This window comes from Mobula hypostoma, chromosome X2, assembly GCF_963921235.1.
Source record: "Mobula hypostoma chromosome X2, sMobHyp1.1, whole genome shotgun sequence".
Taxonomy (NCBI): domain Eukaryota; kingdom Metazoa; phylum Chordata; class Chondrichthyes; order Myliobatiformes; family Myliobatidae; genus Mobula; species Mobula hypostoma.
Genome location: NC_086129.1, coordinates 10,821,986 through 10,847,642, shown reverse-complemented (window position 1 = coordinate 10,847,642; position 25,657 = coordinate 10,821,986). Strand labels below are relative to the sequence as shown.

At 43.3% G+C, this 25,657-nt stretch overlaps 1 protein-coding gene across 8 annotated transcripts in view; it reads right to left on the bottom strand.

The window, feature by feature from the left end:
- LOC134340959 (neural cell adhesion molecule 1-like) overlaps positions 1-25,657 on the bottom strand; it is a 688,943-nt gene that overhangs the window by 300,785 nt on the left and 362,501 nt on the right. For all 8 annotated transcript variants that reach the window (XM_063038579.1, XM_063038578.1, XM_063038580.1 and 5 more), the window contains exon 2: positions 17,090-17,164. In XM_063038579.1, the coding sequence (XP_062894649.1) occupies positions 17,090-17,164 (75 nt within the window). The remainder of the gene's footprint in view (positions 1-17,089; positions 17,165-25,657) is intronic.

The window sequence follows — 25,657 nt, the reverse complement described above, 5'->3', positions numbered from 1 at the left end:
GCTTACCAGGATGCTGCCTGGTTTAGAGGACATGGGCTATCATGACAGGCTGGATAAACTTGGGTTGTTTTCACTACAGCAGCAAAGGCTGAGGGGAGATCTGACAGAGGTTTATAAGATTATGAGAGGCAGAGATAAAGTGGACTGTTTCCCAGGGTTGAATGTCTAATACAAGAGGGCATGCATGGAAGGTGAGAGGGGGCAGGTTCAAAGGGAATGTGAAGGCATGTTTTTTATGTAGAAGTGTGGTGGGTGCCGGGAATGCACTGCCTGGGGTGGTGGTAGTAGAGGCTAATACAGTAGAGACTTTTAAGTGACATTTAGATAGGCATGTGGCAACCCACTTTCTGGCACTCACGAACCAGCTCACAACAGCGCGCGCAGGCAGAGAGGCCGGCCCCAAAAAGGGCGCCAGGCCATCTTCACCAGCAGGGGGAAAATCCCCCGCGCGGAAAGGGTCTGGGAATATGCATTCCCCACAGCAGCCCCACCCCAGGGAGGGCAGGAACAGGAAGGCCTTAAAGCAGGCCGCGAAGTTTGAATAAATCTCTTTCATCACCACTCTAACTCACCGACTACGTGTGGTTATTCTAACGCTGTGTGTAGCACACCGCTACAGTTGGTGACCCTGACGGCCCAAACAATATTTGGACCAGAGATGACCGACACCGCATCTGTTCACGCAGTTTCGTTAAAACTGCCAAGCTTCTGGACGCTGCGACCCCATTTATGGTTCGAACAAGCAGAAGCTCAATTCCACATTCGGCAGATAACCTCGGAGTCCACTCGTTACTACTACGTGCTGAGCTCTCTCGACCAAGAGACTGCTGCACAAGTTGAGGAGTTTATACAGTCGCCCCCGGAGAACGGCAAATACACAGCATTCAAAGCCCTGCTCATAAGGACTTTCGGACTCTCACGGCGCGAACGAGCACGCCGCTTAATGCACCTGGATGGTTTGGGAGACAGGCCGCCGTCAGCATTAATGAATGAGATGCTGGCCCTGGCTGAAGGACACAAACCCTGCCTCATGTTTGAGCAGGCGTTCCTAGAGCAACTGCCCGAGGACATATGCCTGCTGCTGTCCGACACAGATTTCAGCGACCTCCGGGAGGTGGCGGCCCCAGCAGATGTGCTGTGGAATGCCAGGAAAGAGAGAGGGGCGTCCGTCGCACAGATCGCCAAGCCGCGTGCCCAACGACAGACCAGACCAGGCCCGGCAGCAGAGCCCAACGAACAATGGTGCTTCTACCACCAGCGGTGGGGCACAGAGGCCCGCCGCTGTAGACCACCTTGCAAATTCCCGGGAAACGCCAAGGCCCAGCCGCCGCTGATCGCTATGGCAGCTGGCCATCAGGACAGCCTCTTGTACGTCTGGGACAAGCAGTCAGGACGCCGATTTTTGGTCGACACCAGAGCGGAGATCAGCGTTTTACCTCCAACAGGTTACGACACCCGCAACAGAGAACCAGGACCCACCCTGAGGGCCATAAATGGCAGCACAATACGAACCTACGGCACCCACATGGTTCGGCTACAGTTCAGCTCCAGCTGGTTCACGTGGGACTTCACACTGGCCGCCGTGGCCCAACCACTGCTGGGGGCGGATTTTCTGCGAGCCCACAACCTGCTGGCCGACCTGCAAGGGAAGCGATTAGTCCACGCCAAGACTTTTCAAACGTTCTCCCTGGGTGAAGCAAAGTTGCCAGCCCCACACCTGGACTCCATCACGCTGTCCGACGATGAATTCACCAGGGTCCTGGCGGATTTCCCATCAGTACTGACACCGCAGTTCATGGCAGCCATTCCCAGACATGGAGTACAGCACCACATCCCGACCCAGGGACCACCCCTCCACGCCCGTGCTCAAAGGCTTCCCCTGGACAAGCTCCGACTGGCGAAGGAGGAGTTCAAGAAGATGGAGGAATTAGAGATCATATGACGGTCCGACAGCCCATGGGCCTCCCCGCTGCACATGGTGCCCAAGGCAACAGGGGGCTGGAGACCATGCGGTGACTACCGCAGACTGAACGAGGTTACAACGCCAGACCGCTACCCTGTGCTGCACATTCAAGACTTTGCAGCAAACCTACACGGCGCAAGGATCTTTTCCAAGGTAAACCTCGTCCGGGGATACCATCAAATCCCGGTACATCTGGCTGACATCCCCAAAACAGCACTCATCACCCCGTTTGGACTTTTCGAATTCCTCCGAATGCCGTTCGGTCTAAAGAATGCCGCACAGACATTCCAGCGGCTAATGGACACGGTGGGACGCGACCTGGACTTTGCATTCATCTATTTGGACGACATCCTCATAGCCAGCAGTAGTCGTCAAGAGCATCTGTCCCACCTCTGCCAGCTCTACTCCCGCCTGAGTGAATTCGGCCTTACAATCAACCCGGCCAAATGCCAGTTCGGACTCGATACCATTGACTTCCTGGGCCACAGGATTACTAAAGACGGGGCAACCCCTCTGCCCGCCAAGGTAGACGCAGTCTGCCATTTCCCCCGACCCAACACAATCAAAGGCCTGCAGAAATTCGTGGGTATGGTGAATTTCTACCACCGTTTCCTCCCCTCAGCAGCCTGAACCATGCGCCCCCTGTTCACTCTGATGTCGGGTAAGGACAAGGACATTACTTGGGACGAAGAGGCTGCAGCTGCTTTCATTAAAACCAAAGAAGCCTTGGCAAACGCCACAATGCTAGTGCACCCCAGAACGGACGTTCCTACTGCCCTCACAGTGGACACATCCAACACAGCAGTCGGTGGAGTGCTGGAACAACTCATCAAGGGTCGCTGGCAACCCCTGGCGTTCTTCAGCAAATACCTACGACCACCTGAACTCAAATACAGTGCTTTCGACCGGGAGCTATTGGCACTATACCTGGCAATCCGGCATTTCAGGTACTTCTTAGAAGTTAGGCCCTTCACCGCGTTCACAGACCACAAACCGCTTACCTTTGCGTTCACTAAGGTGTCCGACCACTGGTCATCCCGCCAGCAGCGACATCTGTCCTACATCTCCGAGTACACGACGGACATCCGGCATGTCTCTGGAAAGGACAACGTCGTGGCGGACGCACTTTCCAGACCTACCATACAGACCCTGTCCCAGGGGGTGGACTATGCAGCGCTGGCAGAGGCACAGCAGGCAGACGCTGAGATCCCCAGTTACAGGACTGCAGTCTCCGGTTTGCAGCTCCAAGACCTCCCTGTAGGCCCAGGAGAGAGGACCCTACTATGTGACGTAGCTACCGGCCAACCCCGCCCCGTCGTCCCAGCAGCCTGGCGCCGGCAGGTTTTCGAATCCATTCACAACTTAGCGCACCCGTCCATCAGGACAACCGTCCGGCTGGTCGCCAACAGGTTCGGGTGGCATGGACTTCGTAAGCAGGTCAGTGAATGGGCCAAAACGTGCATGCAGTGCCAAACAGCCAAGGTGCAGCGGCACACCAAGGCTCCGCCGCAGCGGTTCGAACCCACCCGCCGGAGGTTCGACCACATCCATGCGTACCCAAAGACCTGCAGAACTGTAAGTTTCTTTTTGTACGACGAGGTGGACACCGGGCACCGCTACAGCAGCCCTACGAGGGGCCATTTAAGGTGATCAGGAACAACGGGTCCATGTTCGTGCTGGACATTGGGGGGAGAGAGGAGGTTTTCACGGTGGACTGACTCAAACCGGCCCATGTGGACTTGGCGCAGCCGGTCCAGGCTCAGGCACCGCAGCGCAGGGGCAGACCTCCCAAACAGAGGCCGATCCAGACTGTGGACATTGGGGGAGCTATCTCCGGTTCTGGGGGGGGGGGGCGTTATGTGGCGACCCACTTTCTGGCACCCACAAACCGGCTCACAACAGCGCGTGCAGGCAGAGGGCCGGCCCCAAAAAGGGCGCCAGGCCATCTTCACCAGCAGGGGGAAAATCCCGTGCACAGAAAGGGTCTGGGAATATGCATTCCCCACAGTAGTCCCGCCCAGGGAGGGCGGGAACGGGAAGGCTTTAAAGCGGGCCGCGAAGTTTGAATAACTCTCTTTCATCGCAACTCTAACTCACCGACTACATGTGGTTATTCTAGCGCTGTATGTAGCACACCGCTACAGGCACATGAATGTAAGGGAAATGGAAAGATATGCACAGTGTAGGCAGAATGGATTAGCTTACTTGGCCATTTGATCACTAATTTAATTGGTTTGACACATCACTCTGGGTTGCAGGGTCTGTTCCTGTGCTGTACTGTTCTAAATTGTGGTTGAAACAATAACTGTTTCAAAACTCAAAGATCAAAGTAAGTTTATAATCAAAGCACATACATGCCACCATATACAACCCTGAGATTCATTGTCTTATGGGCATACTCAATAAATCCATCAATTTTCCATTTTAGCTTTTCTAATGGACATGAGGATGTGTCTCTGCAAAATGAGGGCCTTCTGTCCATGATATTTAACCCATTAATTTTAATGACGCGAAAATCACTGGCTGGGGTAAACAATATGTTTCACTGGCGTGAGTCAGTGATGTTAAAGCAGAAACCCTCTCTGCTAATGTCTACTAGAGCAAGGTTTTCTGTAATTTATTTTACAGCTGTGTGGAACAACCATTGCTCTCAGCAGGAACTTTTTACACAGCCTGAAAACTGCACAGTGCTTTAAGTGTGTTATTTTTCTGTAATATGCTCATCAAACAAACACAAACCTCAAGTGACAACACAAGTAATCAAAGTCAGGCAGTCAAAATAACTGACAGGCACAATAGCAACAGTAAAATGTTTTGACTAGACCAGGGGTAGGCAACCTACGGCCCATGGGCCAAATCCGGCCTGCATCTGTATTTTGACCGGCCTGCAAGCAAATATTGGGGTACTATGTTTATCCAGCCCGCGAGCGGTTTTTCCTTAGACACGACAACACTGATGGACATGCATGGCGTCTTGTTACACTGGCCCCAGGTTCCGTTTTGTTCCAAACCAAACACTGGTATATATGAATGACAGGAAGGCAGACTACCTTATTAATATGTATTAGATACTCTCTATGCACGCACAGGTTTTCAGATGGGATCGTTCAAATTTGTAAACAGAAACAGCGTCACTGTGTTTTAACAAGAAATCCATGCTAAATATCCAGATATGTATATGTGATACGATACTTGTTGAATAACTCGCGTTACGAAATAAAATCGAAGAAAAATATTCCAATGGCAATGAATGCAAAACGCAGGAAGGTCGACACTGAGTGCCGAAAAAGCAGTGAAAATGAAGGAAATACCTGTACCAGCTACAAAGTCTCAAAACCTATTGCAGAAAAGATGAAGCCTTTTACAGGTGGAGAGTTTGTCAAAGAATGTTTACTGGCAGTGGTGGATATTGTTTGTCCTGAAAAGAAATCTTTATTTGCATCTATCAGCCTGTCAGCAAGAACGATCACACGGCAACTTGAAGAAATGTCAGCTGATGTTAAAAGTTGATAGAGGGACGCCTACAACGAATTGCATTTTTTTTCAATTGCACTTGATGAGAGTACAGACTTGAGAGACACTGCTCAACTTGAAGTGTTTGTGCAAGGAGTGACCTCAACTTTTCAAATTTTTGAAGAGTTTATTCAATTAATTCCTATGAAGGACATGGTTACTGGAGCAGACATTTTTGAAGCTTTGTTGAAAATGATGTCTGAAATGAAACAATGTGTCGAAGCTAATTGGCATCACAACTGATGGGGCACCAGCAATGGTGGGACAGAAAAACTAAACTGAGTTGTTTGATTACTAATTGGCATCCTTGTTTAAGCACAAATGATTTTCTAGCATGTGTTATGCATTAATTTGAGGCAAAACATAACTAGGTGTATTTAAATGGATAATTCCCATATTTCAAGTTTTTTATGGCATTTATCTGGCCCATCGTCCGCTCATTAATACGCGATCGGCCCACAGAGGAAAAAGGTTGCTGACCCCCCCCTGGACTAGACAGTGGTTTACTAACAATGAGCTACCGTCCACCATTCTGTGTTTATTTTTACAATTTGTAACAGTGTTGTAACTTGAAACACTGACAATGTAAATACGTTAAAGCTCTAAAATGTTTCATGGTTGTGGTCCGTTTAGTATTTAGAAAATTTACGGAATATATTCATTAAATTAACTAATTACTGAGTATTTCACAATTATTTTACAATGATATTAGCATAATTTCAAAACTATATTTACATGATATAAAAGAAAATTCCAGTTTCATGGCAACAAAGGCCATGTGTTATGGAGCATTTCAGTTACTGCACGCCTGCACAGCTTAGAGGGAACAGTGTCCTGTAGTGTCAGTCCTGATGTGAACCGTCATTACATTTGCTTCAAGACTGGATATCTACATTATGATCTTTAAAAACTAAAGAGACTGCTGCAGGTCTCTTTGTAGAGACACTGTGCAGGAACCTGTGAGGTACAGCAGGCAAAAGATTGTCAAATGAAAACAATGAAGACAGAGATAGGAAAGGGAAAAATACTCTCCAAATTATTGTTGAGGGGGAGGCTGGTATTACACATTGAGTATTCCTTAAGCAATTCAAGCAATCTTCAGCTCAGGAATTATAGCCTTCCATAACAATTAAAAGGTCTCATAAACTATGGTGTCAACTATGATATCTGGGTTATGCTATAGGTCAGACTGACACATGTACAATAGCTGTGTGTGAGAATATCTGAGGCACTGAGTGATTAACAACTGAATATCATGTGTGACAGATCATTGTTATTCTTGGCAGTGTGAAAGATAATGCATTTCTGGAGGGGAACAGTGTTCACCAGCAGCCTGCTCCATCCCAAGTCATCACCTCTGACTCATTCTCCTGCTGTTTATCATCAGGATTAGAGCAAAGGAGAGCCTGAATGTGTGCTTCAATTCAAGTCCTTTACTGCTTAAAATAACACGAAAGCAAACAGCATGACCACCCACCTTCACCAGACCCTGCTAACGGTCCCTGTATTGGCTTAACAGAACGCAAGCTAAGTCTGCTTAGAAATGCCAGACAGGTGTTCTTGCAAGGGCTATGGTACAGGCTTCAAGATTAAAGACTGACTTCGTTAGTCACATGTACATGGAAACAAAGAGCGAAATGTGATGCTTGCGTCAAATCAAATTAGCAAGGATGGTGCTGGGTAGCCCACATGCTTCCGGCACCAACACACTCTGCCACAGCTCTCCAACTCTAGCCCCTAACCTGTATGCCTATGGAATGTGGGAGGAAACCAGAGCACCGAGACAAACCCACACAGTCACGGGGAAAACATACAAACTCCTTACAGACAGTGGCGGGAATTGAATCCTGATTTTGCAATCACTTCTGTAACAGCATTACAGTAACTACTATGCTTCAGTGCTAGATATCCCAAATATCTGATTGAAAGAGTACAGGGAAAATTGACAAGGATTTTCCCAGAACCTGAGGGCCTGACTTATGGGGAAAGGTTGAATAGGTTAGGACTTCATTCCTTGGGGTGTAGGAGAATGAAGGGAGATTTGATAGAGGTATACAAAATTACGAGGGGTATAAATCGGGTAAATGCAAGCAGACATTTACCACTGAGGTTGGGTGACACTAGATATCATATTTCAGCACAGACTAGATGGGCCAAGTGGGCTGATACTATACTGCAGTGCTGCATAAACTATGACTCAATGTGTCCCTGCTTGCTGAAGACCATTAGACCATAAGACATAAGAGCATAATTAGGCCATTCAGCCCATTAAGTCTGCTCTGCCATTCTATCATGGCTGATTTATTATCCCTTTCAACTCCATTCTCCTACCTTCTCCCCGTAACCTTTAATGCCCTTACGAATCAAAAACCTATCAACCTCTGCTTTAAATATACCCAATGAATTGGCCTCCACAGCCGTCTATGATAATGAATTCCACAGATGCGCCACCCTCTGGCTAAAGAAATTTCTCCTCATCTCTGTTCTAAAGGGACGCTCCTCTATTCTGAAGCATTTATCTTGTTCAATGTTAAGTAATCCATACTGATTGGATTATTAAGTAAACATAAACACGAAAGTAAACATAACCATAAATAGTTACGTACAATCACTGGTAGCTAAGGCTACACAAACAAGAATCTTCTTTAAATCTTTTTATTGAATAAGTATACAAAAAGGTAAACCATATAAACATTAATACAATGTTAAAATATAATAAAATTCCAGAAGGTATCAATACCAAAAAAAATACTACAAACAATGTAATTTAAACATAAAAAACCAAGATAACATAATAGTATACTAAATTTTATATATATATCAATGGAAAAAAAAGAAAAAAAAAACCCCAAAAAAAAAACCCACCGTGCAACTAACTAAAAGCAAAGCAAAGCAATGGGCTAACTTGAAACCAAACAGAGTTAAACTTAAAATCACGTCCTCAATCCCGACCTCCATTAAAAACAGTGAAAAAAAACAAGAAGGGTATGTATTACATTAAATGAAAGTATCGAATAAAAGGTCCCCAAATCTGTTCAAATTTAAATGAAGAATCATAAAGGTTGCTTCTAATTTTCTCCAGATTCAAACATAAAATCGTCTGAGAGAACCAAAAAAAGGTAGTTGGAGCATTAAGCTCTTTCCAATGTTGTAAAATACATCTTTTCGCCATTAAAGTAAGAAATGCGATCATTCTACGGGCTGAAGGGGAAAGATTACTAGAAATTTTAGGAAGTCCAAAGATAGCAGTAATAGGGTGAGGAGAGATATCTATATTTAATACCTTAGAAATAATATTAAAAATATCTCTCCAAAAAGTTTCCAAAGTAGGACAAGACCAAAACATATGAGTTAAAGAGGCTATCTGCCCCGAACATCTATCACAAAAAGGATTAATATGCGAGTAAAAACGCGCTAACTTATCTTTGGACATATGTGCTCTATGAACCACTTTAAATTGAATTAGGGAATGTTTAGCACAAATAGAGGAAGTATTAACTAATTGTAAAATCTGCCCCCAATCATCCACAGAAATGGTGAGCCCCAATTCCTGTTCCCAATCTACCCTAATCTTATCAAATGGAGCTTTCCTAAGTTTCATAATAATATTATAAATCATAGCCGATGCACCTTTCTGACATGGATTGAGGTTAATTATCGAATCTAAAATATATGTAGGAGGAAGCATTGGAAAGGAAGAAAGTATAGTACTTAGGAAATTTCTAACTTGTAAATATCTAAAAAAATGTATTCTTGATAAATTATATTTATTAGATAATTGTTCAAAAGACATAAGGGAACCATCTAAAAATAAATCCAAAAACCGTAAAATACCCTTAGGCTTCCAGGTTTGAAAAGCGCGATCCGTAAAAGAGGGAGGAAAAAATATGTTACCTAAAATAGGAATCGCTAACTCGAATTGATTAAGATCAAAAAAATTTCTGAATTGAAACCAAATGCGCAAAGCATATTTAACTATCGGGTTAGAGACCTGCTTAAGGCTTTTCGAATCAAAAGGGAGAGAGGAGCCTAAAATAGAGCCAAGTGTATAACCCTGAACAGATTGTAGTTCCAATGCTACCCATTTAGGAATAGATAGTATATCCTGATCAAGTAACCAAAATTTCATATGTCGAATATTAATAGCCCAATAATAGAATCTAAAGTTAAGTAATGCTAAACCTCCATCTCTCTTAGCTTTCTGTAAATGTATTTTACCCAGTCTCAGATTCTTATTCTGCCAAATAAATGAAAAAATTTTAGAGTCAACTTTATCAAAGAAAGATTTTGGAACAAAAATTGGTAATGCCTGAAACACATATAAAAATTTTGGCAAAAAAAACATCTTAACTGCATTAATACGACCAATCAAAGTTAAATATAAGGGAAACCATTTAGATGAAAGTTGAGTAATATGGTCTATTAATGGTAAAAAGTTAATCTTAAATAAATCTTTATATTTACAAGTAATTTTAATCCCAAGATAAGAAAAATAATTATCAATCAATTTAAATGGAAATTTATAATATAAGGGAAGATGTTTATTAATCGGAAAGAGTTCACTCTTACTAAGATTTAATTTATAACCTGAAAAAAAACCAAATTGTGCTAATAACTCTAAAACAGCAGGAATGGATTTCTCAGGATTAGAAATATATAACAGTAAATCATCAGCATAGAGTGATAATTTATGGGACTTTAATCCCCGAGTTATCCCAGTAATATTTGAAGATTCTCGAATGGCAATTGCAAGAGGTTCTAATGCAATATCAAATAATAGGGGACTAAGAGGACAGCCTTGTCGAGTACCTCGAAAGAGAGGAAAAAAAGGTGAGTTTAAAGAGTTAGTACGGACCGAGGCTACAGGGGAATGATATAACAGTTTAATCCAGGATATAAATTTCAAGCTAAAATTAAACATTTCAAGCACCTTAAATAAATAGGGCCATTCTACTCTATCAAAAGCTTTCTCGGCGTCTAAAGAAATAACACACTCAGGAACATTTTGTGAGGGAGTATAAACAATATTTAACAATGTACGAATATTATAAAAAGAGTAACGACCTTTAATAAAACCCGTTTGGTCTTCCGAAATAATAGAAGGAAGTACTTTTTCTAGTCTATTTGCTAATAACTTAGAAAAAACTTTAGAATCAACATTTAATAAAGATATTGGTCTATAAGATGCACATTGAGCAGGGTCTTTATCCTTCTTTAGTATTAAAGAAATTGACGCTCTATTAAAAGATTCAGGAAGTTTACCAAGTTTCAGAGAAGCCTCAAAGACCCTACAGAGCCAAGGGATCAATAAAGAAGCAAAACATTTATAAAATTCAACGGTAAACCCATCCGGGCCAGGAGCTTTCCCCAGATTCATAGAAAAAATAACATTCTTAATCTCATCCATAGTAATGGAAGTATCTAATATAGAAGACATATCCTGTGAAATCTTAGGGAAGTCTAACTTATCTAAAAAATCATTCATATATTTAGAATCTCGAGGAGACTCTGATTGACATAAAGAAGAATAAAAATCACAAAAGGTTTGATTAATCCCCACATGATCCAGTATCAATCGATCATTTTGGTCATAAATCTGATTGATTTGAGATTTAACATAATTAGATTTCAATTGATTAGCCAGCAGCTTGCCAATTTTGTCACTGTGAACATAAAATTCACTTCTTGTTTTCTTTAATTGGTTTACAATCGAGGACGATAGTAATAAACTGTGTTCCATTTGAAGTTCAGTTCTTTGTTTGTATAACTCCTCAGAAGGAGCCATAACATATTTCTTATCAATTTCTTTAATCTTGTCCACAATTGCCATCTCCTCCTGCTTCTGTTTCTTCCTCAAAGCAGCAGAATACGAAATAATCTGACCACGAATATAGGCTTTAAAAGTGTCCCAAAGAGTGTTAACCGAGATATCCTCTGTATGATTAATTGTAAAAAAAAGCTCAATCTGTTCATTCATAAAGTTAACAAAGTCCGAATCCTGAAGCAACAGCGAATTAAAACGCCATTGTCTATTATTTTGTATATTGGCCATAATTTTAATAGAAAGCTTAAGTGGAGCATGATCCGAAATGGTTATAGAATCATAATCACATTTAATCACTGAAGGAATAAGACGAGAATCAATAAAAAAATAATCAATTCTTGAATAGGAATGATGAACATGTGAAAAGAAGGAAAAATCTTTTTCCTGAGGATGCAGAAAACGCCAAATGTCCGTCGACCCAGAATCAGAAAGGAAAGAGTTAATCAAAGTTGCAGATTTATTAGGTAAGGTCCGTAAAGGAGCCGAACGGTCCAAAGCTGGAGACAAACAGGTATTAAGATCTCCGCCCCAGATCAATGAAAACTCGTTCAAATTCGGAAACTGATTAAACAATGATTTATAAAATTCCGGACAATCCATATTAGGAGCATAAACATTAACCAAAACTACTTTTTTATTAAATAGTAAACCACTAACCAATAAAAATCTACCATTCGGATCAGAAATAATATCCTGTTGTATAAAAGTAACTGAGGAATCTATAAAAATAGAGACGCCCCGAATCTTAGCATTGGAGTTCGAATGAAATTGTTGTCCCTTCCAGAATTTAAAAAAACGTAGTCTGTCCCCCCTCCGTACATGGGTCTCTTGTAAAAATAAAATTTGTGCTTTAAGTCTCCGGAACACTTTAAAAACTTTTTTCCTTTTAATAGGATGATTAAGACCGTTAGTATTCCAGGAGACAAAATTAATAATAGACTCCATAAATCCTAAAGTCAACCCACATCGAGGGGGATTGACTATAGGCTCGACCCACGAACCCGGAGAGGAAACAGAACATACAAAAGATACCGGGAAGAAGGACGCAACCAGTACTTCAATAATGTATATAGCCCAAAGAGAAAAAAACTAAAACGTGAAGCCCCTCCCACCACCCATCCGCCCCAAGACCCCAAGGCAAAATCTAAAGCAGACCCGCCGGAAAGAAGCAAGCGCTAAAACTACCCCCATGACTTCTGGTATACGCTCACAAACAAGAATCCACTCAGATTCATAATCCTCTTCGATGCAACTGTTTTACAACATTCTATACCAGTCAGGATTAAACTTCATTTTTAAATGTCGATCTGATAGCATTCTTGGTGGAAACTGAAAAATCTGTTGTTTCTTTGTTGATAAATGGCTCAGCTTCCTAAGGTGCCTACTACATCTCCATTTGGCAAGTTGTCCACATTCTGCCTTAAGCAAGCTATTTTTCTGTCTTTGATGGTCTATGTGTAGGAGGGTTAGATTAATCTTAGAGAAGGTTAAAAGCTTGGCTCAGTATTGTGGGCCAAAGGTCTTTTACCATGCTGGTCTATGTTCAAGGAATGACAATCACCTTCATAGTTGACACCATCCGCTTCCTTTCTGCATGATCTGAGCATCTTCAACTGGACATGTCAATGCAATTCTACATTCTGTGGCCATTTATTAGGTACGTCTGCTTCTTCATGCAAATAACTAGTCAGCCAATCATGTGGCAGCAACTCAATACATAAAAGCATACAGACATAGTCAAGAGGTTCAGTTGCTGTTCAGGTCAGACATCTGAATGGGGAAGAGATGTAATCTAAGTGACTTTCACCACGGAATTATTGTTGGTGTCAGATGGGGTGGTTTGAGTATGTCAGAAATTGCTCATCTTCTGGGATTTTCATGCACAAGTCTCAAGAATATACAGAGAATGGTGCGATAAACAATGGACATCTAGTGAGTGGCAGTTATATGGGCAAAAATGCTTTGTTAGTGAGAAGTCAGAATGGAATGGGCAAACTAGTTCAAGCTGATAGGAAGGTGACAGTAATTCAAATAACCACACATAACCTCACCAAAGGATGGAGCTTAGGAGAACGATGGCATCTTTGATTACATCTTCGGAAACAGCTCTATTTCTATCTTTAGTATCTCTATTTTCCCCTTTCAGGGTTCTTTTGAAGACCCTGACCTGGAAGTTACAAGCTGACTTCGGTTCTTTGCGGGAATTGGACCCACTCTCAGGGTCTCACGACTGGCCACTATTCATACCAAGGACGCAGCCTAGAAAACTCGCACACCTTCAGGGTTCTGGGATTTTGTGGCTCTGGAGGCGGGCGGACTCAAGGTTAGTGCCTCCGCAGGAAATCGGTGCATCATGGGAGTTCACAGAAGATCTAAAGCAGCAACCTGGCTGCTGGCTGTGTGCCCAGAGACCCGAGATCTTTGGACACAGAGCTCAGAAAAAGTGACGCAACAGACTCTTAACATCATAAATTAGCGAGTTGTTTGTTATGTCTCCCCTCTCGCTGTGAAACGGGAACACCTCTTACTCCCTTATTAGGGAAAGAGAGAGCCTGTAGTATGCCAAATTACCGGGTGAACGAGTAGTCTTTGGGGTACAGCAAGTCTGTGTCTTTATTAATGCTTTGCTACATGCTTGAGTGCCTGGTGGGGGAAGCCGATGCTTTTTTTTTGCTGGTGTGGGGGGTCGTCACTCTGCAGCTGCTCACATGTGGGAGGACGGAGCTGGGGGGTTTTGGGGTTCTAACATTTAACTGTCATTCATTCTTTGGAGCACTCCTCTGTTTTCGTGGATGGTTGCAAAGAAAAAGAATTTCAGGATGTATATTGTATAAGTGTACCTTTGAAACCTCTGAATTACAGCAGTGATGTGCAGAAGAGCATCTCTGAATGCACAACACATCAAAATTTGAAGTGGATGGGCTACATCAGCAGAAGAGCATGAACATACACTCAGTGGCCACTTTGTTACGTAGAGGAAGCACATAATGAAGTAGCCACTGAGGATATATTGGGCTGTTTCTTTCCTAAGCACAAAATGAAACACTGGAAGAACTCAGCAGATCAAGCAGCACCTGCAAAGGCAAAGGCAAAGGGAAAGAGGGTGCATGAGAGAACAAGACATGCCTGTGGCTTTGGAATGAATGTTCAATGAGGAATACAGTCATCTTGTGCAGAAACTCCTGAACATGACATCCAAGATGTATTGGGAAAGTCTGACATACAAAATGCTGGAGGAACTCAGCGAGTCAGGCAGGATTTATGGAGAGGAATAAATAGTTGACATTACAGACCAAGAAACTTCAGCAATCATTATGAAGGGTCTGTTGGTCCAAATCATCATCCCAATCCTAATGAATGATCTTGGCCCAAAACATCAACCCAGTCCTGATGAAAGGTCTAGGTCTGAAATATCAACCTAATCCCGATGAAGGGTCAAGGCCCAAGACATTAACCCAGTGCTGTTGAAGTGTCCCAGTCCGAAATATGCACCCAGTCCTGATCAAGGGTCTCAGCCTGAAATGTCAACTATTTCTTCCTCTCCATAGATGCTGCCTGACTTGCAGAGTATCTCCTGCATTTTGTGTGTGTTGCTCTGGATTTCCAGCATCTACAGAATCCTTTGTGCTTAATTTAGTGAGTAACTGAGTACCTGGATGAGGTGAGTAGTCTGAAGACTGCAAAGAGATCTCGGGGCTCTGGAGACAGGCGGATTGAAGGTTGGTGTCACGGCAGGAGACCCGTGTGTCATCGGGGGAGTCGGAATATCTATGGCTGTGTGCCTAGAGACTCAAGATCTTTGGGCACAAAGCTCGAAAAAAAGTGACGTAATGGACTTTTAACATCGTAAACCAGCCAGTTGTTTGTTATATCTCCCCGCTCACTGTGAAAATGGAGACACCTCCTTCTCCCTTATTAGGGAGAGTGAGAGCCTGTGGTATGTCGAATACCGGTGAACAAGGTAGTCTTGGGGTAGCTGCAAGTCTGTGTCTTTACTGTTGCTTTGCTCATGCTTCAGTGCTCGGTGGCGGGTGCCGATGCTTTTTTTGGCGGTGGGGGGATAGGGGGTTGTTTCTTGCTGCTGCTTACGCGTGGGAGGGAGGGGAGCTGGGGTTTGGGGTTCTAACATTTGACTGTTGTTCATTCTTTGGGACACTCCTCTGTTTTTCCGGAAGGTTGTGAAGAAAAAGCATTTCAGGATGTATACTGCATACACTTCTCTGACATTAAATGTACCTTTGAAATGCAAAGACAGGCCATCAGGAAGCAATTATCATCAGGAAGAATTGGTATGTGGCCCCAGTAATAGATTCATGACAGAAACTTCAACAAGCAGCAACGGAAAGGCTGTGCTGAGGAATGACAAGATTACATGGGCTGGACAACCTACGACATTAATCTGTCTGGTGATCTGTGGTTATAACAGTATGTGTCAGTGTCCTGCGCCAGCGAGGTAGCACAACATTGCAATCAATATCTCTATTCTGGAATTACACTGAGCTTGTTATTGATGAGCCGAGTGCTGGGTCACCTATCTGCAGCTCAGACACAGCAACAAACAGCACCTCGTTACTCTGGTTATGATTTTATTCACTTTGTTTTATTTTATGCAGCGTGGAAAAGGCTTTTTGGCCCTTTGAGCCACACCATCCAGTAACCACTGACTTAACCGTAGCCTAATCACAGGACATTTTACAATGACCAACCTACCTTCTAACCGGTACATCTTTGGTCTGTGAAAGGAAACAGAAGACCACATGCACACGGGAAGAAACGTATCAACTTGCTTACAGAGGATGCCAGAATTGAACTCTGAACTCCGATGCCCCAAATTGTGATAGCGTCGCACTAACCATGGTGCCCTCGCGGGAACACTTCCACAGCTTTTCATCTGAAGTTATAAACCCAAATGTCAGCAGCGTTTGTAGGCGCATGGATTTGCTGCTGTGCAAAGTGCTAGGAGAAGCCTCACACCTGCCAGCATCATGCCCGGGGTGAACAAGATGCACATCAGTGAAAAATGGCTTGTGCTGAGGGAACAAATACTTCAGTCACTGGCAAAAGCACATTACTCTCATGGCATAGCATCATAGACTCTGTCCAGATTTCTTATCTGTCACCTCCGTATTCCTGAGGAGGTCACTTGGGATTTTTGACTTACAGTTGTAATGATTTTTTGAGAAAGTTGTCAAGTATTCTACATGGTTATAATCTTAAATTATAACATCGGGGCATAGCGGCTCACATTTGCAGTACCATTCTTGCCACTGTCTGTCTGTTCTCTCTGCGACTGTGAGGGTTTCCTCCTGATGCTTCCACACTCCAAAGGCATATGGGTTAGTCGGTTAATTGGTCAAATGGGTGTAATTGAGCAGTAGAGCTCTTTGGACTGTATGGGTTAGGATTAGTAATATGTGGGCATGCTACATTGGCACTAGACTTGTGGGCTGGCCCCAGCACATAATTCGGACTGTGTTGGTTGTTGACACAAAATGATGCATTTCACTGTCTTGTCCATACTGCACCAACCGCCACCGCTGGGCTATAAACACTAGAGCAATGTGTGGTTAAGTGCCTTGCTCAAGGACACAACACACTGCCTCAGCTGAGGCTCAAACTCGTAACCTTTAGATCACTAGTCCAATGCCTTAACCACTTGGCCACATGCCACACTGTATTTTTTGATGTACATGTGACCAATAAAGCTAATTGTTATGACTGAGGTGCAGTAAACTGTATGTTCGTTAGCTCACCTTAGAGTGATTCTAGGTAGGACTTGGATAACTTACCAGTACAGAGGAAAAACTTTGACTCTCCCACACTGACTTCTCCTTGAGGAGGCATAATGTCAACTTGCAGGGCAGCTGAAAAGAGAGAAAATACAGAGATGAGACGACGAGTCAGTTACCAAGATTGCAGTATGACACATGAAGAATATACAAAGTGCTAGTGTGGCACATACACACATCCACAAATGATTTGATTTGATTTGATTTGACTTATTACTTACATCCTTCACATACGTGAGGAGTAAAAATCCTATATTACATCTCTGTCTAACCTTTCACCTCAAGATAGATTTCAGAGCTGAATGGACAGTATAAAATAATAACCAGCAGGATAAGGCTAACAAGTGTAGGGCTGTGGTTTCAACGGGCTTCGGCGGTAAACGGGAAGAGACCAGAGCGAAGCGCCAACTTTTTTTTCTCCCCCCACCCCCACACTTTCGCAAATCGGCCCGGACAGACAGGAACAGCAGGGCTCTCACAGCTAACGGTACAAGCTAACGGTTTAAAAAGTTTGTCTGTTTGGCGAGGTAAGTGGGTGAGTAACTTAGTTTTCCTGTTTCATTCCTGTAGAATTAGATATCATGCCTGCAGGGTTAGTGCTTTGTTCAGGGTGTCAGATATGGGAATCCTGGGAGACCTCCAGCCTCCCTGATGGCCACATCTGCGCCACGTGCACCGAGTTGCAGCTCCTCAGAGACCGTGTTAGGGATCTGGAGCTGCAGCTTGATGACCTACTACTCATCAGGGAAAGTGAAGAGGTGATAGACAGGAGCTACAGTGAGGTAGTCATCTCTAGGCTGCAGGGGTCAGAAAACTGGGTCACTGTCAAGAGAGGGAAGGGAAATGCCCGGATAGTGGAGAGCACACCTCTGGCTGTCCCCCTCAGCAACAAATATCTTGTTCTGGATGCTGTTGAGGGGGATGACCTGACGGGGGACGCCCACGGTGACCAGGTCTCTGGCACTGAGCCTGGCGCTGTTGTGCAGGAGGGAAGGAGGGAGAAGAGAAATGTAGTAGTCGTGGGGGATTCCATAGTCAGGGGAACAGACAGGAGGTTCTGTGAGCCTGACAGAGATACCCGCATGGTGTGTTGCCTCCCAGGTGCCAGGGTACAGGATGTCTCGGATCGGGTCCTGAATATTCTAAAGGGGGAGGGTGAGCAGCCAGTTGTCTTGGTACATGTTGGTACCAATGACATACGTAGGACAAAGGAGGAGGTCCTGAAGAGAGATTTCCAGGAGTTAGGAAGGAAGCTGAGAAGCAGGACCTCCAGGGTAGTACTCTGGGGATTGCTACCTGTGCCACGTGCTAGCGAGGGCAAGAATAGTCGGATCAGGCAGATGAATGCGTGGCTGAGAGACTGGTGTAGGGGGCAGGGCTTCAGATTCTTGGATAATTGGGATCTCTTCTGGGGGAAGTATGACCTGTTCAAAAAGGACAGGTTACACCTGAACCCGAAGGGGACCAATATCCTGGCGGGAAAGTTTAATAGAGCAGTTAGGGTGGGTTTAAACTAATTTGGCAGGGGGATGGGAACCGGAATGACAGAGCGGAGGAAGGGGAAAACAGAAATAAATCTAAGATAGTGAGCAGTGAAGATATCAGGAAAGACAGGCAGGTGATGGTGCAAATTTGTAGCCATTGGGATGAATTGCAGTGCAATAAAGTTGCAGTGAAATCAAAGCGAAAAGTATAGAATACTGGTCTTAAGGTGTTGAACTTAAATGCACACAGCATAAGGAATAAGGTGGATGATCTTGTCGTACAGCTACAGATTGGCAGGTATGATATTGTGGGCATCACTGAGACGTGGCTAAAGGATGCATGTCTCTGGGAGCTGAACGTCCAAGGATACACGGTGTATCAGAAGAATAGGAAAGTAGGCAGAGGGGGAGACGTGGCTTTATTGGTAAGAAATGATATTAAATCATTAGGAAGAGGTGATATAGGATCAGAAGGTGCAAAATCTTTAAGGGTTGAGCTAAGAAATAGCAGGGGTAAAAGGACCCTGATGGCAGTTATTTATAGGCCTCCAAACAGCTGCAGAGATGTGGGCTACAAATTACAACAGGAAATAGAAGAGGCTTGTCAGAAGGGTAGTGTTATGATAATTGTGGGGGATTTCAACATACGAGTGGATTGGGAAAATCAGGTTGGCACTGGATCTCAAGAGAGAGAATTTGTAGAATGTCTGCGAGATGGATTTTTAGAACAGCTTGTTGTTGAGCCCACTAGGGGATCAGCTGTACTGGATTGGTTATTGTGTAATGAGCCGGAGGTGATCAGAGAGATTGAGGTGAGGGAACCCTTAGGAGGCAGTGATCATAACATGATTGAGTTCACTGTGAAATTTGAAAAAGAGAAGCCGAAATCTGATGTGTCGGTATTTCAGTGGAGTAAAGAAAATTACAGTGGCGTGAGAAAGGAACTGGCCAAAGTTGACTGGAAAAGGACACTGGCGGGAAAGACAGCAGAGCAGCAGTGGCTGGAGTTTATGCGAGAAATGAGGAAGGTGCAACACAGGTATATTCCAAAAAAGAAGAAATTTTCAAGTGGAAAAAGGATGCAACCGTGGTTGACAAGAGAAGTCAAAGCCAAAGTTAAAGCAAAGGAGAGGGCATACAAGGAAGCAAAAATTAGTGGGAAGACAGAGGATTGGGAAGTTTTTAAAACCTTACAAAAGGAAACCAAGAAGGTCATTAAGAGGGAAAAGATGAACTATGAAAGGAAGCTAGCAAATAATATCAAAGAGGAAACTAAAAGCATTTTCAAGTATATAAAGAGTAAAAGACAGGTGAGAGTAGATATAGGACCGATAGAAAATGATGCTGGAGAAATTGTAATGGGAGATAAGGAGGAACTGAACGAGTATTTTGCACCAGTCTTCACTGAGGAAGACATCAGCAGTATACCGAACACTCAAGGGTGGCAGGGAAGAGAAGTGTGCGCAGTCACAATTACGACAGAGAAAGTACTCAGGAAGCTGAATAGACTAAAGGTAGATAAATCTCCCAGACCAGATAGAATGCACCCGCGTGTTTTGAAGGAAGTAGCCGTGGAGATTGCGGAGGCATTAGCGATGATCTTTCGAAAGTCGATAGATCCTGGCATGGTTCCGGAGGACTGGAAGATTGCAAATGTCACTCCGCTATTTAAGAAGGGGGCAAGGAAGCAAAAAGGAAATTATAGACCTGTTAGCTTGACATCGGTGGTTGGGAAGTTGTTGGAGTCGATTGTCAAGGATGAGGTTACAGAGTACCTGGAGGCATATGACAAGATAGGCAGAACTCAGCACGGATTCCTTAAAGGAAAATCCTGCCTGACAAACCTATTACAATTTTTTGAGGAAATTACCAGCAGGCTAGACAAAGGAGATGCAGTGGATATTGTATATTTGGATTTTCAGAAGGCCTTTGACAAGGTGCCACACATGAGGCTACTTAACAAGATAAGAGCCCATGGAATTACGGGAAAGTTACATACATGGATAGAGCGTTGGCTGATTGGCAGGAAACAGAGAGTGGGAATAAAGGGATCCTATTCTGGCTAGCTGCTGGTTACCAGTGATGTTCCACAGGGATCAGTGTTGGGGCCGCTTCTTTTTACATTGTACATCAACGATTTGGATTATGGAATAGATGGCTTTGTGACTAAGTTTGCTGATGATACGAAGATAGGTGGAGGGGCCGGTAGTGCTGAGGAAATGGAGAGTTTGCAGAAAGACTTGGATAGATTGGAAGAATGGGCAGAGAAGTGGCAAATGAAGTATAATGTTGGACAGTGTATGGTTATGCACTTTGGCAGAAAAAATAAACGGGCAGACTATTATTTAAATGGGGAAAGAATTCAAAGTTCTGAGATGCAACGGGACTTGGGAGTCCTCGTACAGGATTCCCTTAAAGTTAACCTCCAGGTTGAGTCAGTACTGAAGAAGGTGAATGCAATGTTGGCATTCATTTCTAGAGGAATAGAGTATAGGAGAAGGGATGTGATGTTGAGGCTCTATAAGGTCTCACTTGGAGTACTGTGGGCAGTTTTGGTCTCCTTATTTAAGGAAGGATGTGCTGACGTTGGAGAGGGTACAGAGAAGATTCACTAGAATGATTCCGGGAATGAGAGGGTTAACATATGAGGAACGTTTGTCCGCTCTTGGACTGTATTCCTTGGAGTTTAGAAGAATAAGGGGGAGACCTCATAGAAACATTTCGAATGTTGAAAGGCATGGACAGAGTGGATGTGGCAAAGTTGTTTCCCATGATGGGGGAGTCTAGTAGGAGAGGGCATGACTTAAGGATTGAAGGGCGCCCATTCAGAACAGAAATGCCAATAAATTTTTTTAGTCAGAGGGTGGTGAATCTATGGAACTTGTTGCCACGGGCAGCAGTGGAGGCCAAGTCATTGGGTGTATTTAAGGCAGAGATTGATAGGTATCTGAGTAGCCAGGGCATCAAAGGTTATGGTGAGAAGGCGGGGGAGTGGGACTAAATGGGAGAATGGATCAGCTCATGATAAAATGGCGGAGCAGACTCGATGGGCCGAATGGCTGACTTCTGCTCCTTTGTCTTATGGTCTAACAAGGACCAAAAGTGAATATAGTGTATTTACACTCAAATACAAAAACCACTACATTATTGTCAAATATAAGCTGTTCAGTAAGAGGAAACTTTAAACTGCTGGATATATTTAATGGATTTTTACACTTGTAGAAGTTATTGCTGATCCGCACTTCCCTCCTCATTGCATACAGAGAGCAATTGGTTAACTAGCTTGGATATATTTCAAACTGAAAGTTAATATTTCATAATTCATTCAATTGGTAACTCCAACATGGACGGCCCCAGGCCCAGCTGCGAAAGGGCGAGGGTTGGGCATGGGGCGAGCATCTCCATCCCATCAAAAGCCAGTGCTACAGAAATACCAACAGAAGTTCCAAAGACCTCATCCCTCGGAGAGAAAATATCTTCGAAGATTGTCAAAGTTTGACATGTATGTTCAGAGATGCTCTTCTGCACACTACTATTGTAATGTGGTTATTTGAGTTACTGTCGCCCTCCTGTCAGCTTGAACCAGTCTAGCCATTCTCCTCTGACCTCTCTCATTAACAGAACTCTCTCGTACAGAGAACTGTCACTCACTGGATGTTTTTTTTTGTTTTTCACACTATTCTCTGTAAACTCTGGAGATTGTTGTGCATGAAAATCCCAGCTTTTTCTGATATACTTAAACCACCTCGTCTGGCATCAACAATCATTCCACAGTCAAAGTCACTTAGATTACATTTCTTCCCCATTCTGATGTTTGGTCTGAACAACAACTGAACTTCTTGACCATGTCAGCATACTTATATACACTGAGTTGCCACCTCATGATTAGTTGATTAGATATTTACATTAACCAGCAGGTGTACCTAATAAAGAGACAACTGAGTGTATACCTTTGACACAATCGCTTCTCTTTAGTAATAAAATTTTATAGTTCATTTCATCACGGTGGCTCTTCAATCATGGCAACAGATCAGACCTTCATTCCTGAAGAACAATACCGCCTATGTATATATTCTCCCTGGGGTAAAATGGTTCTACTAATGTTGGTTGCTGTGGTAACCACCATTTTAACCTGTGCCAGGGGACGACTCATTCTCTGATCTCATTTATCTGAGGACTGTTGTTTCCAGCTACTAAGTACTGTAATTAACTTCTTCTCAGAGTGGCTAAGATAGCAATTAGAAACAAACTATTTCTTTAGATCACAAATCTAACATAGACAAATAAAAAACAGATCATTATAATTTCAGGTTGTTATAATGCTGCAGTTGTCAGGATCTCTCATTAAGTGTTCTATTAACAGTTGCAAAACCTTCCCCATCTGAAGCTACACTGGCTATGCCTGCTCATTAACACTTGTCTTAATAAATGTAACAGGTCACAAATAAATATTAAAAACTGGCATCGTCAAGGTATTGTTCTAACTTGCACCTTTGCACCGTTTTGAAGCAGAATCAACCTGGTACCTCGCCCAAGGTAATTAGTCATTATAAACACAAGAGATTCTGCAGATGCTGGAAATCCAGAGCAACACACATAAAGTGCTGGAGGAACTCAGGTCAGGCAGCATCTACGGAGAGGAATAAACGGGTGAAGGTTTAGGCCGAGACCCTTCTTCAGGACTGGAAGATGCCAGAATAAAAAGGGGGGAGATGAAGGAGGATAGCTAGAAGGTGATAGGTGAAGCCAGGTGGATGGGAAAGGTGAAGGGCTGGAGAGGAAGGAATCTGATCAAAGAGCAGGATTTCTGCAGATGTTGGAAATCTAGAGGAACACATACAAAGGACAAGAGGGCACAGCATCAGGGTAGAGAGGTGTCCATTTGAAACAGAGATGCAGAGAAATTCCTTCAGCCAGACGGTGGTAAATTTGTGGAATTTATTACTACAGGCAGCTGTGGGGGGCCAGGATCTTGGGTGTAGTTAAGCCAGAGCTCGATAGGTTCTTCATTGGACACAGCATCAATGGTTACGAGGAGAAAGCTGGGGAATGGGGCTGAAGGGGAAAAAAGGATCAGCCATGAGTGAATGGCAGAGCAGACTCAATTGACCAATTGGCCTAATTCTGCTCCTGTGTCTTAATGGTCTTATTCTTCATGTTCATCTGCAAAACAGTTTAAATTCTTCTCTTTAATGCCTTTTTTTTCCTTATCAAGGTGGCTGTCGGGAGTCCATGATCTCTGACTGCACTTAAACTGTGATTCTTCACAGTGGTGGGTGCCCACTCTCAGAGCTTGCTGAGTAACTTAGCATTTTTGATATCTCTTGGAGCAGCCTGAAAAACTTCCGGCCTCAGCGTGCAACCCTGTGGACAACCTGATTCCATGCCAGTGTCACCGACTGATAGGTCGCAGGAGCTCAGAACATCAGGACAATGGGTGTGACTGTCGGAGGCCTCTGCACATGAGCAATTGCTCTCTGTTTCTCTCTCTCTCCCTCTCTCTCACACACACAATGGTGAGAGAGTTTGCTGCTGATTCTTGAGTCGGAGGAAACTCGGAATAGAATGATTCTGCAGAATGTAACATCGAAACAACAAGCTGTTGGTCTCCCTCTCACTATGGTAGCAGTGATACACCTCTCTCTATCATTACTGAGAGAAAGCCTGTGGCATGCCAAAGTGCTGGGATGAACAGTGATTTTTTTTTTGATGGGATCTAGCTCATGGTCTCTATGGGGGCTTTGGGTTCCAACATTTTCTGTCATTCATTCTCTGGGTCTTTTCTTGTTTTGTGGATGTCTGCGAAGAGTAAGAATTTCAGGTTGCATACTGTTTACATTTTCTGATATTAAATTAAGTCATTGAATATGCTGATGGAACTCAGCAGGTCAGGCAGCATCTTTGGAGAGGAATAAACAGTCAACATTTCATGGCAAGATCCTCCAGCATTTTGGTTGTGTTAGTCATTATTAAACTCTGCATGAATAGCAAGCTCAGAATCAGGTTTATAATAACTGATTTAATATGTCATCTATTCTTCTGCAGCAGCAGTACAGCACAAAGACATAAAAATGCCATAAATTAAAAAAACAAATAAAGTCAGAATAAAAAGGAATAACAAAGTAGTGTTCATGGAACATTCCAAAACCCTGATCCAGATAAAGTGTCATGGTCCCCAAATCATCAACTCTATTCCTCTTCATAGACATAGACCTGCTGAGTTCCTCCAGCATTTTCTGTGTGCTGCTCTGGATTTTCAGCATCTGCAGAATCTCTTGTGTTTACCATTCTGAATTCTGATGGCAATTGGGAATAAGCTGTTCCTGAGTCATTCGGAGCAGGTGTACAGGTGTAACTAATAAAGTGGCCTCTGCTGTTCCACAGCAAATATCGAGGGAGAACACTACTGTCTCAATCACATCAGAATTCCTGATTTAAAAAATAACCGATTATAGCTTGGAATTTTTTTCCAGCTCCACAATGGATATTTTATTACAAACTGGCCTACAGTTCAGTCTGTTTGGATTTGTTCTTTTTATTCTGTGAGATTTTATTTCGTAAACTATGTTCAGCAAACTAATGCATCTTTTATTTACTGAAGTGCTTATTCACCACATGCATTCATGAATATAATAAAATCCAAAATCCCTTTGAAATAGCAGCATAGAAACCATGAGTGATTTTATCACAAAAATGCTTGAGACCTCTTAAGGCAGCAGAATGGGGGAACTGTGCACATGCTTACTAAATATACATGGGATAAGCACAACACAGTTATCCCTGATATCAAAAAGCACACAACACACAATGACTCACAGATGATGTTCACTACCTTTTTAATTGTTATCAACTACAAAATTTTCAATGGGATTAAAAAAAGCTTTGATCATATCTCAACACTGCATGGATTTTTTTCTCTTTTACAGGTATGGGAGTTACTTGCAAGTCTTTGGTTTTCTCTATATCCATGAATCAGATCACATCCAAACAACTGATTATCTTGTCTAGCAACTCCTTATCTTGTTCTGTAATTCAAATCAACACTCACAGTCCAATTTGCATTGTACTTCTGAGCACCAACTCT